The 17,073-nt window shown below is 57.2% G+C and overlaps 1 protein-coding gene across 1 annotated transcript; it reads right to left on the bottom strand.

Annotated features, from left to right (window-relative positions):
• Positions 1-923: 923 nt before the first annotated feature.
• Positions 924-14,598, bottom strand: TNPO3 (transportin 3). The gene is made up of 6 exons (XM_088531793.1): positions 14,450-14,598; positions 6,788-6,988; positions 6,105-6,178; positions 5,567-5,723; positions 2,873-3,016; positions 924-1,106 (listed from the first exon to the last, which is right to left on the bottom strand). The coding sequence occupies exons 1-6, from the start codon at positions 14,564-14,566 to the stop codon at positions 927-929; spliced, it is 873 nt and encodes a 290-aa protein (XP_088387919.1). The 5' UTR covers positions 14,567-14,598; the 3' UTR covers positions 924-926.
• Positions 14,599-17,073: the final 2,475 nt, after the last annotated feature.

The following is a 17,073-nucleotide window of genomic DNA, read 5'->3' as shown; positions in this document are numbered from 1 at the left end:
AAAAGGAGGAATGAACATTCACGATCCACGCTGATAATTCCAGATGGACCACGCGCAGGAGAAGGAAAGCCATGGAGTCTGAGCAGGAGAAACGGGATGGATTCCGTGGCAGAGAGCACAAGTTCATAAAAATGAGTATTTCTGCCAGAATAGCTTTGGAAACTTGTGGATGGATTGAAGTTAGGGCAGCTCCAAGACACTAATGCCACAAGGGTAAGACATGAGACACCAGGCCGGGTGTTCCCTGCACACCGGGTGTCCCAATGGAGCGGCGGGATCCTCTGGGAGCAATGGGATCCCTCCAGGAGCAGCACGGACCTGCCTGGCCCGGAGCGAGCAGAGGATCACTCGGAATGGGAAGAGGACAGGGAGCACCAGGGAAAGCAAATTGTCTCCAAGGAGGGCCAGAACAGGGCTGGTTTAGCTCAGAGTGAAGGCTGGCTGCTTCCCACCTGGAAATACGCTAGGGAATGAGCACATTGGCAAAACAGAATAGGCATAAACTGGCCTGGAACCAGCGGAGCCTGAGGAGCAGGAGGATTCCAACCAGGAGAGCAGCGTTTTGTAACAGCCGACACATGTGAAGCAACTGCTTTTAAAAGCAGCATCTCGACCAAGTTGGGAAGATGCAACTTGCACCAGACAAGGGCTCATGGGTGCAAGTTGAAACATGGGAAGTTCCACATCCATATGGAGGAAGAACTTCCTTGGTGTGAGGGTGCCAGAGCCCTGGCACAGGCTGCCCAGAGAGGCTGTGGAGGCTCCTTCTCTGGAGATCTCCAACCCGCCTGGATGCCACCCTGTGCCCCGTGCTCTGGGTGTCCCTGCTGGAGCAGGGGCTGCACTGGGTGATCCCTAGAGGTCCCTTCCACCCTCAGCCATTCCGGGATTCCAGGATTCCCGCAGCATTCCATCTGCAGGGCCACTTACTTGTCCAGGTCCTCCCGTGCCACGGCCATGTGGTAGGCGGTCTCGAGGGTGAGGACGCCCTGGAAGAGCTGCAGGGCCAGGGGCAGGTTGGTCTCCACGTTCTCGATGGCGTAGAGCGCCGAGCACACGCAGTCCGACGCCGCCTCGTGCAGGTTGGACGACGTCTTGTCTTGTTGCTGCAGGAAACGGGAAGCACAAATGAGCCCACCGCAAGGGGATACCGAGGATCTCATTCCTGTGTATTCCCTATGGAATTCCTACAACTCGGCGGGGACGGCGAGCCAGCATCCCCAGGAGTAGGAGGGGCTGCAGAAACTCGCCCCAAACTCGCCCCGTTTTCCTCCTTTCCCAAGCAGGGAAGGCCAGGAGGTCTCACACGCACGTGAAATATTTATCACGACGACGCTCTTTATCACGACGATGCTCTGGGGTGGACAAGTGGGTTCCAGGTCCCATTGGGGGGACATTTTTAGCACTTGTGCAAGGCTGATTTAACAGGAGCTTTAATGGGTCCCACAGAGCCCCAGGCAATTAAGGAGGGAGAAGAGACTGGCACGTTAAGGAGGAGAGGAGAGTCACCAGGGAGGAGGGAGGAAACAAAGGAACGGGAATTTTGCGCCTGCCGATGCCCGTGTTTGCACGAGAGGCCCTAAAGCACCTGGAAAACAATTCCTGAAGCCCCAGGAATACACACGAGGGTGGGAAGCAGGGGAGGATAAAGAAAAGCCCCTAAATTTAGGGCAATGGCAGTGCAAGAAGAAAGGCTGGCCCGGGCACAGAGCACCGCCAAGGCCTCCGTGGTCCGGGAGCTCCCACGTTTGTCACTGATTTAACCCAGGTTAAACGGAGGGTTCCCGTTGGAGGACACGGATGCGGTAGAGCCCGCGGCCGCAGGGAATTCCCGCAGGGATTCCTGTGTGCTCAGCTCCTGGCTCTCCCGCGCGATGCTCCCAGCCTCCTGGACTCCCTCACGTCCAGATACAGTAAAAAGGAGAAAAAGCCATAGAGGAGTTAGCTACCCTGATGGCAAGAGAAGGGAAATGCACTGTTTTAGTGAAAATTTGGGGAGTAGGGGGAGCAAAATTGAGTTTAGCATTACACAAGCTCAGTTTCCTCCTTGGGGACCACAGACACCTTCAGTTAACTGCTAACCCACAGTCCCCTGGCGATACCAAACTCACTCCAAGCGATGCACAACAAGGATTGCTCGAGTGTTTTTTTTTGCTCAGATTCCTGCAAGACAATTTGAGCTGCAGAAAGGATCGAGCGCAGCACTGGAGACCAAAGGTCCCTCTCTGGAGGTCCCAAAAACCCAAGCTCAAATGTGGCACCCTGTGCTAGAACGGGTACAAATGCTCTTTCTTTCTCCACCGTGCAACAGCCCGAGCAGAACCGGGCCAGGTCTCACCTCTCTGCTGTCAAAGATGATGGGCAGGAAAAGATAATTGTGCATGAGCTGCTGGTTGCACACAAACAGCCAAAAAGGGCCACGCGCTTTTCCATTTACACCCAAAAGCCAAGACTTTCTGCCCGTCCGTCTCGTCCTCCCATCCCAGGTCATAGGAGAGGAACTGCAGGAAACCTGCACCTCTCCGGGAATATTTCCATTTCAAATCACAGGCAGAAGTGATTTCCTCTATTTCCATCTATGCTGAACCTTCGCTATTCAGTTTTCTCTTGCCATATAAAAGCACGAGGTCTAAAAACACAGATCCGTGCGGATCTAGGACGAGGAACAGGCCTTGCCTCCCCACCTGCTAGCAGAGAGCCAGGGCAGAGACCGGCAGGCTCCAAATCGACGTAGAAGGAAGGGGACAAACTCACCTTGCGGTGCCAAAAAGCAGCGTCACCCATCACGGGGACAGCACCCAACATTCCCAGAAAACCTCCCGCATTTCCAAGCGGCACCATCCTGCTCCCCAAGGCTCCAGGAAATACTCACCAGCACCTCAAAGAGCAGGGACAGCAACTTGCTGTTTGCCATGAAGGTGCTGTCCAGGACGCCCAGGTTGAACCAGCTCCCCAAGCAGCGGAAGATTTTGATGAGCATCTTCTCGTCGTTGCCCGCCTTCTCCACGCACGTCATCTGCAGCAGGACAAGGGAAAAGTGCTTAGGAGCTTTATATTTTTAGCTTTTATATTTTTAGCTTTTATATTTTTAGCTTTAGCTTTTATATTTTTATATTTTATATTTTTAGCTTTAGCTTTTATATTTTATATTTTTAGCTTTAGCTTTTATACGTTACATATTTCCCTCCCTATTTATACGTTACATATTTCCCTCCCTATTTATACTTTACATACTTCCCTCTCTATTTATACGCTTTATCCTGGAGGTTGATCTTGAACTTTATCACGGTTTCTGTGAAAAATTCATATATTTTCTGATTTAAACCTCTTTGTAATCCAAAGGAGATTTAACATTTGAGTCCTATGCAGGTAATTGAGTTTTGCTCTTCAGGCAGCTGGTGTCAAATGCTGGAGCTGGCCAGGAAAGCTCTGGGCACACGTGGAGGAAGCGGGATCGGAGTCTCGCGGATGCAGAGGATAATGGGATAGGGAAAACCGGCAGGGAACCCGGTGGGCCATTCTGCTCCCGGCAGCCGTAGCCACACACAGGGTGTGAGTGGCCACCGGGCTGTCCCCAGGGCTCGGCCCCTTTAGAGCTCAATCCCTTCCGAGCTTGGCACCTTTCGAGCTCAGCCCTTTGGAGCTGGGTTCCTTCCAGGATTGGTCCCTTCGGAGCTGCGTCCCTTCCGAACTTGGTCCCTTTGGAGCTGGGTCCCTTCCAGAATTGGTCCCTTTGGAGCTCGACCCCTTCCAGGATTGGACGCTTTGGAGCTCAATCCCTTCTAGGATTGGTCCCTTTGGAGCTGGGTCCCTTCGGAGCTCGATCCCTTCTGAACTTGGTCCCTTTGGAGCTCGGTCCCTTCCGAACTTGGTCCCTTTGGAGCTGGGTCCCTTCCAGGATTGGTCTCTTCGGAGCTCGACCCCTTCCAGGATTGGACGCTTTGGAGCTCGACCCCTTCTAGGATTGGTCCCTTTGGAGCTCAGTCCCTTCCGAGCTCGACCCTTTGGAGCTTGGTCCCTTCCAGGATTGGCCCTTCCGAGCTCGATCCCTTCCAGGATTGGCCCTTCCGAGCTCGATCCCCTCCAGGATTGGTCCCTTTGGCACTCGGTCCCTTCCAGGATTGGTCCCTTTGGAGCTCGATCCTTTCTAGGATTGGTCCCTTTGGAGCTCGATCCCTTCCAGGATTGGCCCTTCCGAGCTCGATCCCTTCCAGGATTGGCCCTTCCGAGCTCGATCCCTTCCAGGATTGGACCCTTTGGAGCTCGACCCCTTCCAGGATTGGACCCTTTGGAGCTCGATCCCTTCTAGGATTGGTCCCTTTGGAGCTCAGTCCCGTCCGAGCTTGGACCCTTTGGAGCTTGGTCCCTTCTGGGATTGACCCTTTGGAGCTTGATCTCTTCCAGGATTGGTCCCTTTGGAGCTTGGCCCCTTCCAAGCTCAATCCCTTTGGAGCGCGGGGATTTCCTTTCCGCCGCGGGCCGTGGCTGAGCTGGCTGCGCCCCTTCCCAATCCGACGATCCCACCTGCCTACGGGACGGCAGCCGCGCTCCTGCCGAGCTTCCCGGGAACGCGCTGCGCCGGGAAAGGCAGCAGGGAGCGTTCGGGAAGACGAGGAGCCGGCTCATCCCACACGTGCTGCCGCGTGAGGAGGAGCGGGCACGGGCAGCAACAGGAACCCCAGCACCCCTGCGCTCACAGGGCAGCACCGGGAACGGAACGGGCTGAATTCGGGCAGGGCTACGAGGATGATGAGGGGCCTGGAACATCTGCCCTACGAGGAGAGGCTGAGGGAGCTGGGCCTGTTCAGCTGGAGAAGAGAAGGCTGAGAGGGGACCTGAGCAGTGTCTAGAAGTACCTCAAGGGAGGCAGTGAGGAGGATGGGGCGGCCTCTTTTCACTGGTGGCCACCGACAGAACTAGAGGAAACAGCCAGAAACTGAAGCACCAAAAATTCCACAGGAACTTAAGGAAAAATTTCCCAACACTGAGGGTGCCAGAGCACTGGAACAGGCTGCCCAGAGAGGTTGTGGAGTCTCCTTCTCTGGAGATCTCCAAACCCGCTTGGACGCAGTCCTGTGCCACGTGCTCTAGGTGACCCTGCGTGTGCAGGGGTTGGACTGGGTGATCCCTAGAGGTCCCTTCCAACCTTCACCATTCTGTGGTTCTATGATTCTATGATTATTACTCGTATAACCTGGAGCTGTGCAGGAATTCAGCCCGAGCCCATTGCCGGGCTGGCAGACGGGCGCTCCGTGTCACACGCAGCGGTGACACGATCCGCACGCGGCGGGCTGGTCGAGAGGATGAGAAAGTCATCAGGTTCCCTTAACGAGCTCCACTTTCAGGCCAGCACCGACAATAGAAACCTGACTGTGATTCTGATTAATCTGTTTGGAAGGGCACTATAAAAGCAGCTTGTTTCACCCAGGCTTCCTGCCAGCTGCCAGACAGATTTGTGCTCATGCCAGGCCTGGAATAACCTGGGATAAAGAGGGGGAACAAGCGACGGCGTGAAGGCGCCCCGTGGTTCAGGGGCGCTCGGTGACACGGTGTCACGTCCCCTTACCAGCAGGGACACGACCGTGCTGGAATAATAAGCCAGATCCTCGATGATCTCCGTGCGGCGGTTGGCTCCGATGCGCAGGGATCGGCTGTGAACCTCCTCGGGCAGCACCGTGAGGATCTCCAGCAGGAAGGGCAGCGAGGTGACATCGTTGCTGTACCTGGAACGGAGGAGGGGACAAGGCAGGGCTGCGGGGGACAGCTACGCACACGCCAGCAAAGCAAAATAAATCACACAGCTGGAATTGGAGGAGTTATTCCAAACACGCGTGTGCGGGCAGAGCTTTGATGGGATGTGTCCAATTCGGCGGTAAAGCTCAAGATTTTTGATAAGCAGCTTGAGAAAAACAGGCAAAGTTTTGCGTTCCTACAAGCAAAGCAGATCCAGCTGCCAATGTGCAGACGAACTAAATCCTTCCCACTCCAACAAGGCCGTGGGACCTCAGTGGGAGGGGATGAGGGATCATCAAGGAATAAAAACAGGAGACACAGAAACACTCCCCCCGAGCAGGTCAGGGTTTTTGGCACAAGCAGGTACTCACTTTTCCACCAGTGTCTGTACGCAGCCCTTCCAGGAGGCCATTTGCAGGGCAAGGTCTGCTATTGCTAGAGCGAGCTGCAAGGGGACAGGAGAGAACAGGAGATCAGAGAGGAGCCGCTGCCCAAACCCAGGGCTGCCCGCGGGGAAAGGGGCCACCCCTGGCCCAACCTGGGGGGCACCAAATGGGAACGAGTCCTCGTGTCCCCCTCTGCCACCGCAGCCCGGTGCCCTGTTCTCCCAGCCACAAATAGTGTAGGGAGGATGGGGCCAAACTCTTGTGGGTGGTGGCCAGGGACAGGACAAGGGCTCATGGGTGCAAGTTGAAGCCCAGGCAGCTCCATGTCCATGTGAGGAAGAACTTCCTTGGTGTGAGGGTGCCAGAGCCCTGGCACAGGCTGCCCAGAGAGGCTGTGGAGGCTCCTTCTCCGGAGATGTCCAACCCGCCTGGATGCCACCCTGTACCCCGGGTGTCCCTGCTGGAGCAGGGGCTGCACCGGGTGATCCCTAGATCCCTTCCAACCTCAACCATTCCGGGATTCCGGGAGAAGACGTTTCAAGGTGGCTGCCAGGAATATCAGGGACTCCCCCCTTCAGTGTCTTACCTGTTCACAAACATTATGAGCTTGGCTGTGGGTTTGGGGGGAAAACGTGGGAATCCCTTGGGATGGGCGGATGGGCTCCTACCTGCGTGACGATGACGGGGGACAGGTCCTTCAAGTTCTGGATGTGGGAGAGCAGGGAGTCCCGCAGCGACGCGTGCGAGTCCGTGGGCAGTTCGTAGAACGACGTCTGGATCTTCATCTTCATGGTCTGCGCCGCGAAGTAGCAGGATTCCACATCCTGCCGGATCTGCAGGAGCTGGTCCGAGATCTCCCACGCGTGCACCTAGGGATGGCCGCGGCGTCAGCAGCGCGCGGGGACAAACCCGGCGGGTTCCAGCATCCAGGAGGGTTTTCCCTGCGGGACACCCGTGTCCCCCGCCGCTTCCCTAGGGAAGATCCCGCTCCGTGCCCGGGAACAGGGCAGGGACCTTCCGAGGCCTTTTGGTGCCACCGAGCCCAAGTGCCACCGCGGGAGACGCGGAAATGCCCCTTCCCTTCCCCATTTCCTCAGGAGGGCTGGGAATCTCCCCCGAGAGCTTTCCCGCTCCCCAGCTCGATCCGTGTCCTGAGCCTGCGGACACGGGGCTGGATTCATCCCGAGCTTCTCCCACGGACGCCGGGAAGAGGAGCGGCAGAGCGCGGGGAGCTCCGAGTCCCGCACGCGGCGCCTGGATCTTCCCAATCCGCCCCTTCTCTCCAAGCACAACCACCAGAGCAAAACCAGGATCCAAGGGCTGCTTCCGATAGACTGGAAGAACCTCCAAATTCCTTCCTCTGCTCCAGGAGTGCGTCCGCGTGGGCAATTCCGCCTTTTTTTCCAGCGGCTGGAGATGCCTTCACCCCTCTCCAAGGGGAGCTACGCGCTGCAGTTCCTTCCCTTGCTTCCCTAAACACTCCAGGGCTTCCCGGGAATCAGCCCAGCGCTCCCAATTCCTGCTCATCCCTCATGGCACCTTGGGACCGATTTCGCTGCATCCGAACGCAGAAGAGTCGCCCATTCCGAGGACCAAAGGGTACCCAAGGATGCAGCCTTGATCCCAATGAAAAACGGGCCGATTCCTTCCGATTTGAGCAACGTTTGGAGGAGCCCCTTGTGCTTTGGGTCGCGCCGCAGGTTCCGGGATAGCGGGTGGGAAAAGCCGCTCCGGAGCCGTCGCTGGGGACATTCGGGATGAGTCCAGGAGGAGCCGCCTCCTCCGGGACAAGGTGCTGGGCTCCGGTGTGGATTTTAAAGCTATTAATCCATTAAATCAACTACGGCCAATGCCGGAACACGCAACCCCCATTGGAGATGGATTAGGGATGACGTTGCCGTTGCTTTACGAGGGGATTTTTGCATTAAAAAGAGGTGGGTTTCCAATAAACACCAAAACTACACCAAGACTCCCAGGGAATTCCTCACCCCTGAGGCCCTACAAGCAAACAAGTCCTCGGGTCCATTTGTCACAACAGCGACGGGCTCCAAGTTCCACTTTCCCTAGGAACTACAAAGAATTTTCCATTTTCTTTGGCTATCTTATGCAAAAAACTTGTATTTTTGATGCAAAAATTGAAAAAAAAGAGCTGAAATTCTCATTAATTTCTGCAGATCTTTGTTCGGATGCCCCCAGCTGTTGGAGACAGACATAAAACAACAGCGAGGGCTCGAACCTGGCATCAAACACAGCCTGACATTTAACACGGGGTGAAACACGAGTTGGGTGTTTGCAGGAGGGCAACAACAGGAGCCCTGGCTGCAAACAGGGCGAGCGCGGGGTCCTCGTCACGCCGGCACGCGGAAAAAAACGGGATTTCATGGCTTTTTGCAAAGAAACGGTGGGTTTAGGGACAGCTCCGAGCGTTAGAACACTGGAAAATCATAATTGAAACCATTTGCACAAAAAAAAATAACAATAATCATATGGGTTTCTGCTCGTTTTAGGGTTTGCTTGGTGCAGTTTGGGCACGCTGCATGAGGAAAGGAGCCGGTTTCACCATCCCAGCCATCCGAAGGGATGATCCCGTCCTGGAGGGCAGGAGCCTCCTTTCGGAACTTGGAAATTAAGGAATTTGGGGTGCTTCAATACAGCTTGGAAACTGAGGAATTTGGGGTGCTTCAAAGTAGCTTGGAAACTAAGGAATTCGGTGCGCTTCGATGTAGCCTGGAAACTAAGGAATTTGGGGCGCTTCAATACAGCTTGGAAACTGAGGAATTTGGGGCGCTTCAATGTAGCTTGGAAACTAAGGAATTTGGTGTGCTTCAAAGTAGCTTGGAAACTAAGGAATTCGGTGCACCTCAATGTAGCCTGGAAACTAAGGAATTTGGGGCGCTTCAAGGTAGCTTGGAAATTAAGGAATTTGGGGCGCTTCAATGTAGCCTGGAAAATAAGGAATTTGGGACGCTTCAATGTAGCTTGGAAATTAGGGAATTTGGGACGCTTCAATGTAGCTTGGAAACCAAGGAATTTGGGGTGCTTCAATGTAGCCTGGAAACTAAGGAATTTGGGGCGCTTCAATGTAGCTTGGAAATTAAGGAATTTGGGACGCTTCAATGTAGCTTGGAAACTGAGGAATTTGGGGTGCTTCAATGTAGCTTGGAACTAAGGAATTTGGGGTGCTTCAATGTAGCCTGGAAACTAAGGAATTTGGGACGCTTCAATGTAGCTTGGAAACTAAGGAATTTGGGGTGCTTCAATGTAGCCTGGAAACTAAGGAATTGGGTGTGCTTCAATGTAGCCTGGAAACTAAGGAATTTGGGGCGCTTCAATGTAGCTTGGAAACTAAGGAATTTGGTGTGCTTCAATATAGCTTGGAAACTGAGGAATTTGGTGTGCTTCAATATAGCCTGGAAACCAAGGAATTCGGTGCGCTTCGATGTAGCCTGGAAACTAAGGAATTGGGTGTGCTTCAATATAGCCTGGAAACTAAGGAATTTGGGGTGCTTCAATGTAGCTTGGAAATTAAGGAATTTGGGACGCTTCAATGTAGCTTGGAAACCAAGGAATTTGGGGTGCTTCAATGTAGCCTGGAAACTAAGGAATTTGGGGTGCTTCAATGTAGCCTGGAAACTAAGGAATTTGGGGTGCTTCAATGTAGCTTGGAAACTGAGGAATTTGGTGCTCTTCAATATAGCTTGGAATCTAAGGAATTTGGTGCGTTTCAATATAATTTTCCCATACTAAGGTGCAAGATATCCGGCGCGTTCCCTTGGGAAGGGAGCCCGTACTTCCCTGCCCAGAGGCCTGGAAGGAAAACCGGGATGGGGACAACGCGGGATCTATCCCGAGTGTTTCGGGAGCACCTACAGGGATGCAAAGCGGGTTCCTAAGGAGAATTCCAGGCCCACGGGTTTGGGGAAGAGCCTCAAATCCCGGTGCGGAGGCGATGGGATCCCGGCGGCCGGAGAGACGGAGCGGGCGCAGCGGGATACGAGAGTTAAAGCTGGTCCCTTGTGTGCCCATAGACAAAAAAAAAGACCCTGGACATGCAGAAAGCGCTGCCAGATGAGGGAATATCCCAAAAAAACGCAAAACGTCACCAGAAACAGGCAAGTTCCCCCAAATTTAACCTGGAAACGTGAATGGCAGCGATGGCCTCGTGACCACCAGGTCAGGGGAAAAAGCCCACAGGAGTTTGACTCTGCTCCCTGCAATCCAAAGCCTCCAGCAATCGGGAAATGTCTCTGGAAAAACCAGCTTTGGGGGAAAAAAGAGGAATTTTTGCTCCAGGAAAATGCCCCTTGGTCGCCCCGGCAGTCCCACAAATCCCTAACAAATCCACTTAGGGCAGGAAAACCGTCAAATCGCAGCAAAAGCAAAGTGGAAGCGGCACCTGGAGGGGGAAACGGGGCTGCTCGTTCCCGTTTTAATTAGGGGCTCGGTTTCCACTCCGCGTTATCGTTAAATTAATCCCGGGGCCGGATCAAAGGCAATCAGCGGAGTTAGTCACTTATACGGAACCTACCTGGCTCCAAACCACATAAAATTCCTGTCTTTTAGGGAATGCTTTGCAAAGCAACGAGAAATCATTAAGCGGCCGACGCGGAGTCCACACCGGAGCCTGGAATTGGGGTCGGAAAAGCGAAAACTTGGAACGTGCACTTAGTCCCTATGTGCAATATAGGCACCTTCTGCATTAAAGACACTCGAGCCTTCTGGAATTAACTTTGCGCAACGCCTAAGAGGTAGGAAAATTAATATACATATAGAAATATACATATAGAAATATGCAAATAGCCATATATAGATATACATATAGCCATTTGTATATATAAAGTAATATTTAAGTTTTAGCTTCCAGGGATTATAATCCTGGTAAACGGCGGGATCTGATTCCAAAATGCGGAAGCTCACAGGGACAACCCAATGCCCAGAGCCCCTTCAAACGGCAAAAAAAGGCAAATATCAGCCCAAAATGCCTCAAATCTCCAGCCCTCAGGTGCCTCTAAGGGAGTGTTGCAAATGCTGCTCCGGGCCACAGCGACCGTTTGGGAATCCGGCATTCCATGGGGATGGAATGGGAGTCCGGCATTCCGAAGGAACCCGCGGGCCACTAAAGGGCCTTCGTTCCGCTCAAGATGCAACGAGGCCTTATTTAAGATAAGCAAGTGATAAGGAGGTAGCTGATAAGCTGAACTGCTGCTCCGAGCGCGGGTGTGCGCCCCGGCAGCCCCTGATTTGGGGGGAAATCGAGTTAAAATGAGACCGACGCAACCTGCGACCTTAGAGCGGGGCCTTGACCTTCCATGGCACAAACCTGTCCTCAACGTCACACACTTGGGACAATTCCCTGCTTCCAGGTTAGAACCACGACGTTATTCCTGGGGAACAAGGACAGAGCGGCCGGAGTCCGGGCCTTGGGAAAGCCCAATTTGGGCTTATCTGATACAATAAATGGGATAAAAACACTCACCTTCCTCTGATTGCATCTGCACGCTGGAATGACCTGAGCAGGGAGCAAACTAAGTCACATATTGAACGGGTTTATGGGAGCTCCGGAGCATCCGCTCCTTTCCCGAGGATCCGAGCGGGAATGGGGGTAGCTCCCTAAAAGTTGCCATTAAAGCCCATGGGAAATCCCTCCGCGCAGCAGCAGGAATAAGAAGGGAAGCTCCGGACACACAGCGTGTCCCAAACTCCCGGAGCACAGGGAAGAGCCAGGCCAGGGCCGAAGGGCGTTTTCCAAAGGCGATTCCCTGGGGAAAACGGGAAGCCGCGGCTGCTGCTCTCCGGAGGGATCCCCTTTGCTTCGGGGCTCCGGGGCCTTCGCGCGCGGATCAGACACCGGGAAGCATCCCAAGAAACCACGGAGTCCAACGGGAAAACCTCAGCCGAACGTCACAGGGCTCCTCTCTTTGGGAATATCGGGAATCCGGGGTTACAGGGCAGCCCACGCTCCGTGGGGCGCCTCGGGAGCAGGGAAGCGCACGGGAAGGCGCCGCTTCCCGGTCCTGCCGCCTCTCCGAGCGGCTCCAGATCCCCCCCTCCACCCTAGGACCGATGGGGAATTCCCTCGGGAACACTGGGAGCGCCCTGGGAGTCACCTGGATAAACCTGCAGGAATTGCAGCGCGGTTCCGCGCTCCCCGCGCTCCAGTTTGGCCTCAGAGCTGGAATCCTTAGCCGGGCGTTTTTGGGGAGGGATTCGGCGGTTCCGGCGGCCTCGTGCCGATTTGGTATCCAAAATGGGGGAAAAATCCCACGCCGGAGCCACAGCCCGGGCAGGGACGCGGCGCCCTCGGAATAAACTGAAACGGGATCTCCACCAAATCCGCGTGCGCGTCGGGTTACCGGGAATGCCGGCGGCTCCGCTCCGAAGCCAGCGGCAGAGCCAGGCGCATCTTGGAATGCGGGAATTCTCCCCACGTGCCACCCGGCGCCTCCGAATGCCCAAGTCCCTCCCTTTTATATGTTTTTTAGGGAAAGATCCTACCTAAACGCACACAGGCTCCAGCTTTCCAAGCGGATTTTCCCCAACTTACAAGAGCAGCTGCAGAATGAAACGCTAACTACCGATTCCTGGGATTTTTAGGAATCCGACGCTATCCAGCTCAAATAAATGAAGGAATAAAACGGGAGTTTGTCGCAGCGATCGCTCTGGAGACGCGAGAAGGGAGGAACCGGAGTCGCTCCCGGCCTCGGGACGACGGTCCCAGCAGGACAACGGGCCGGGCTATCCGGCATCCAGCCCTAAACCCGGTCCTGGAGCTGGAATCCAGCGGGATAGACCCTGGAACCGGCCCCTCCGGGAAGGCAGAGGGAAAAGGGCTTCGGATCCGCGATTCCCCGCATGCCGGGATGCGGTTTGGACTGTTTTCCTGCACGGGCCTTGATTCCCAGAGCCATAAGGAGGGATGGAGGCCTCGAGGGGACCCGGCATTGGGTTGCCAGGGCCCCCTGAGGTTTTCCCAGCGTTTCCACAACCGGCTCCGTGGGGATGTGCCGGGCAGGGGGGCCCAGCCATCCCGGAAGCAGGGCCTGGAATGTGGGATGAGCCGGCAGGGACGGACAGAGGGAGGGAGGGAAAAAGGGAGGGAAAAAGAGAGGGATGGGGGGGGGGGGGGCACCCCATGCCGAAACACGGAGCTGGGGGGGGGCTGGGGAAGGGGGGGCTGGGGAGGGGGGGGGTCCCATCTCTTCATGGTGGGGGGTTATATGGGGGGGGGGGCACCCAAACTTTTGCCCCTGGGGCAAATGGTGCCACCAGAAGGGAGGCAGAAGGGGACAAGGGGAGGACAAGGAGGGGAGAAGAAGGGGGACAAGAAGAAGGGAGACGGGGGGGACACACAAGGGGGGGGGGACGGGGGGGACACACAAGAAGGGGACGAGAAGGGAGAGGGGACACGAGAAGGGAGAGGGGACACGAGAAGGGAGAGGGGACACGAGAAGGGAGAGGGGACACGAGAGGACAAGAAGGAGGAGACACAAGAAGGAGGGGAACGAAGTGGGGACAAGGAGGGGGGAAACGGGGGACAAGAAGGAAGGGAACGTGGGGGACAAGAAGGGGGAGACAAGAAAGAGGGGACAGAGGGGACAAGAAGGAGGGGACAAGAAGGGGGGGACGGAGGGACAAGAAGGAGGGGACAAGAAGGGGGGGACGGGGGGACAAGAAGGAGGGGACAAGAAGGGGGGGATGGAGGGGACAAGAAGGAGGGGACAAAAAGGAGGGGAAAAGGGAACAAGAAGGAGGGGACAAAAAGGAGGGGAAAAGGGAACAAGAAGGAGGGGACAAAAAGGAGGGGAAAAGGGAACAAGAAGGAGGGGACGGGGGGACAAGAAGGAGGGGACAAGAAGGAGGGGATGGAGGGGACAAGAAGGAGGGGACCAGAAGGGGGGATAGGGGGGACAAGAAGGAGGGGACAGGGGGACAAGAAGGAGGGGACAAGAAGGGGGGATAGGGGGGACAAGAAGGAGGGGACAAGAAGGGGGGGGACAAGAAGGGGGGGGACAAGAAGGGGGGGGACAAGAAGGGGATGAGGAGGGGGACAAGAAGGGGGAGATGGGGGCAAGAAGGAAGGGAACGGGGGGGACAAGAAGGGGGGATTACGAAAGGGGGGACAGGGGGGACAAGAAGGGGGGGGACAAGAAGGGGGTACAAGAAGGGGGGGACAAGAAGGAGGACATTAAGGGGGGACAGGGGGGACAAGAAGGGGGCCACAAAAAGGCGCGGACGCGGGGACACCCCCCCCCCCCACAGCACCAACGGGGGCAGCGCGCGCACAAAGGCCCCCCCGCCCGTCCCGCCCCCCCGCCCGCCCCGCCGCTCACCGAGCGCTGCAGCTCGCCCAGCCAGCAGCTGGCCCGCTCCTTGCCGCTGGGGTCCGGGTCGTGGTAGAGCGCCTGCACGGCCTGGCACACCACCTGCAGGCCGGGCTTGCCCTCCATGGCGCCCGCCCGCCCGCTGCCCCTCAGCGCCGCCGCCGCGCCGCCGCCATCGCCGCCGGCCGGGGCGGCGCCACGCCGAGAGCGCGCCGCGCCGGAAACACGCGCCCGCGACGCGCGTTCCGCTTCCGCCCGCGCTCCCTCCCCTTCCCCCTTTCCCCTTTCCCCCTTCCTCCCCTCTTCCTCCCCTTCTTCCTCCCTCTCTTCCCCTTTCTTCCTCCCCGCTTCCTTTCCCTCTCCCCGGCTCTTCCTCTTTCTCCCGCCCGCCCTTCCGCCCGGTGCGGCGCCCAAAGCGGCCCGGCCGCCTTCCCGCCGCCTTCCGGGAGCCGCTTCCGGGAGCCGCCCCGGCCGCCATTGTCCGCCCGCGGAAACGGGCCCCGGGGCCGCCGGCCCCGCGTGCTGCGGGCCCCCCCGTCCCGGGTACTCCCGGTTCCCGCTCCCCCAGTCCCGGGGTGCTCCTCTTTCCAGGTCCCGTCCCCCCAGGTGTTCCCTTTTCCTGTCTCCCCAATCCCAGGGTGCTCCCATTTCCCAGTCCCCTCAATCCCGGGGTGCTCCCGGTTCCCGGTCCCATCCCCCCAGAGGCTCCTATTTCCTGGTTCCTCCAATCCCGGAGTGCTCCTGTTTCCCAGTCCCATCCCTTGGCTGCTCCCATTTCCCAGTCCCTCTGATCCCGGGGTGCTCCCATTTCCCGGTCCCATCATCCCAGATGCTCCCGTTTCCCAGTCCCCTCAATCCCGGGGTGCTCCTGTTTCCCGGTCCCATCCGTTGGGTGCTCCCATTTCCCAGTCCCTCTGATCCCGGGGTGCTCCCATTTCCCAATCCCATCCCTTGGGTGCTCCCGTTTCCCAGTCCCATCCCCCTGGATGCTCCCGTTTCCCAGTTCCCTCAATCCCGGGGTGCTCCCGTTTCCCAGTCCCATCCCTTGGCTGCTCCCATTTCCCAGTCCCCTCAATCCCGGCGTGCTCCCGTTTCCCAGTCCCATCCCTTGGGTGCTCCCATTTCCCAGTCCCTCCGGTCCTGGGGTGCTCCCATTTCCCAGTCCCATCACCCCAGATGCTCCCGTTTCCCAGTTCCCTCAATCCTGGGGTTCTCCCGTTTCCTAGTTCCCTCAATCCCAGGGTGCTCCCATTTCCCAGTCCCATCACCCCAGATGCTCCCGTTTCCCAGTCCCCTCAATCCCGGGGTGCTCCTGTTTCCCAGTCCCATCACTCCAGATGCTCCTATTTCCTAGTCCCTTCAATCCCAGGGTGCTCCCGTTTCCCAGTCCCATCCCTTGGGTTCTCCCGTTTCCCAGTCCCCTCAATCCCGGGGTGCTCCCATTTCCCAGTCCCATCCCTTGGGTGCTCCCATTTCCCAGTCCCTCCAATCCCAGGGTGCTCCCATTTCCCAGTCCCATCCGTTGGGTGCTCCCATTTCCCAGTCCCTCTGATCCCGGGGTGCTCCCATTTCCCGGTGCCGTCCCCACGGTGCCCCCCCTCCCCACATCCTGGGTGTATCCCGGGATTCCCGTCGTTTTCCCATGCCCTGCCCGTTGGGACACCGTGTCCCAGCGTGCCGGTCCCACCGCTGTGCAATGGGGGGACCCCCTGCGGCAGTTGGGGGTTGCTATAGGAGGGTCCCCTATATCCTATAGGGGGGCAGTAACGGGGTCCCCTGTGTGCCCGTAGCCGTGGGGTGGTGCAAGGGGGTCATCACACCCCTATGGCCATAGGGGGTGGGTTTGGGGGCTCCCCTGTGTGTTGCTATAGGGGTTCACTATATACCGGTACGTATGGGGGTGACACAGGGTGTCCCGTAGCAGCAGGGGACACCTATACAGCGCAAACAGGGGGCTATATGTGGTCCCTATGCACTTAGAGCGGTGCAGGGGGGCAACGGGAGGGTTCCCCTATATGGGACCTGCTGGGCCGTGTCCCCCCCTGCCCCACAACCGCCTTCCCGCTGCTCCGTAGAACCCCGGGAGCATTCCTGGTGCTGCCCCTTCCCGCTGCTCCGTAGAACCCCGGGAGCATTCCCGGTGCTGCCCCTTCCCGCTGCTCCGTAGGACCCCGGGAGCATTCCTGGTGCTGCCCCTTCCCGCTGCTCCGTAGGACCCCGGGAGCATTCCTGGTGCTGCCCCTTCCCGCTGCTCCGTAGGACCCCGGGAGCATTCCTGGTGCTGCCCCTTCCCGCTGCTCCGTAGGACCCCGGGAGCATTCCTGGTGCTGCCCATTCCGGGGGCGCTGAGGCCTTTCTGGCATCTCCAGTAACATCCACGTGGTGATTTGGGCTTTTGTGGGCACTGCGGCTACGTGGAGGGACAGGATGTGTCCCTGTCCCCAGATTTGTCCCTGTCCCCATCTCCATCCCTTTTACTGTCCCCCATCCCTCCCATCCCAGTCCCCCTTTCCATTCCCATCCCTGTTCGCATCCCCGTTTCCAGCTGTGGAATCACTCCATGGGCACTGGGAAACGTCAGCCCACGCTGAGGGGGCCCTGTCATGCAGGTCAACCCAACAGGACGGATCCCA

The sequence above is a fragment of the Tinamus guttatus genome, unplaced genomic scaffold, assembly GCF_059628265.1.
Source record: "Tinamus guttatus ecotype Peru unplaced genomic scaffold, ASM5962826v1 Tinamus_guttatus_pri_ptg000434l, whole genome shotgun sequence".
NCBI lineage: Eukaryota > Metazoa > Chordata > Aves > Tinamiformes > Tinamidae > Tinamus > Tinamus guttatus.
This window is presented reverse-complemented; position numbering and strand designations above follow the sequence as displayed.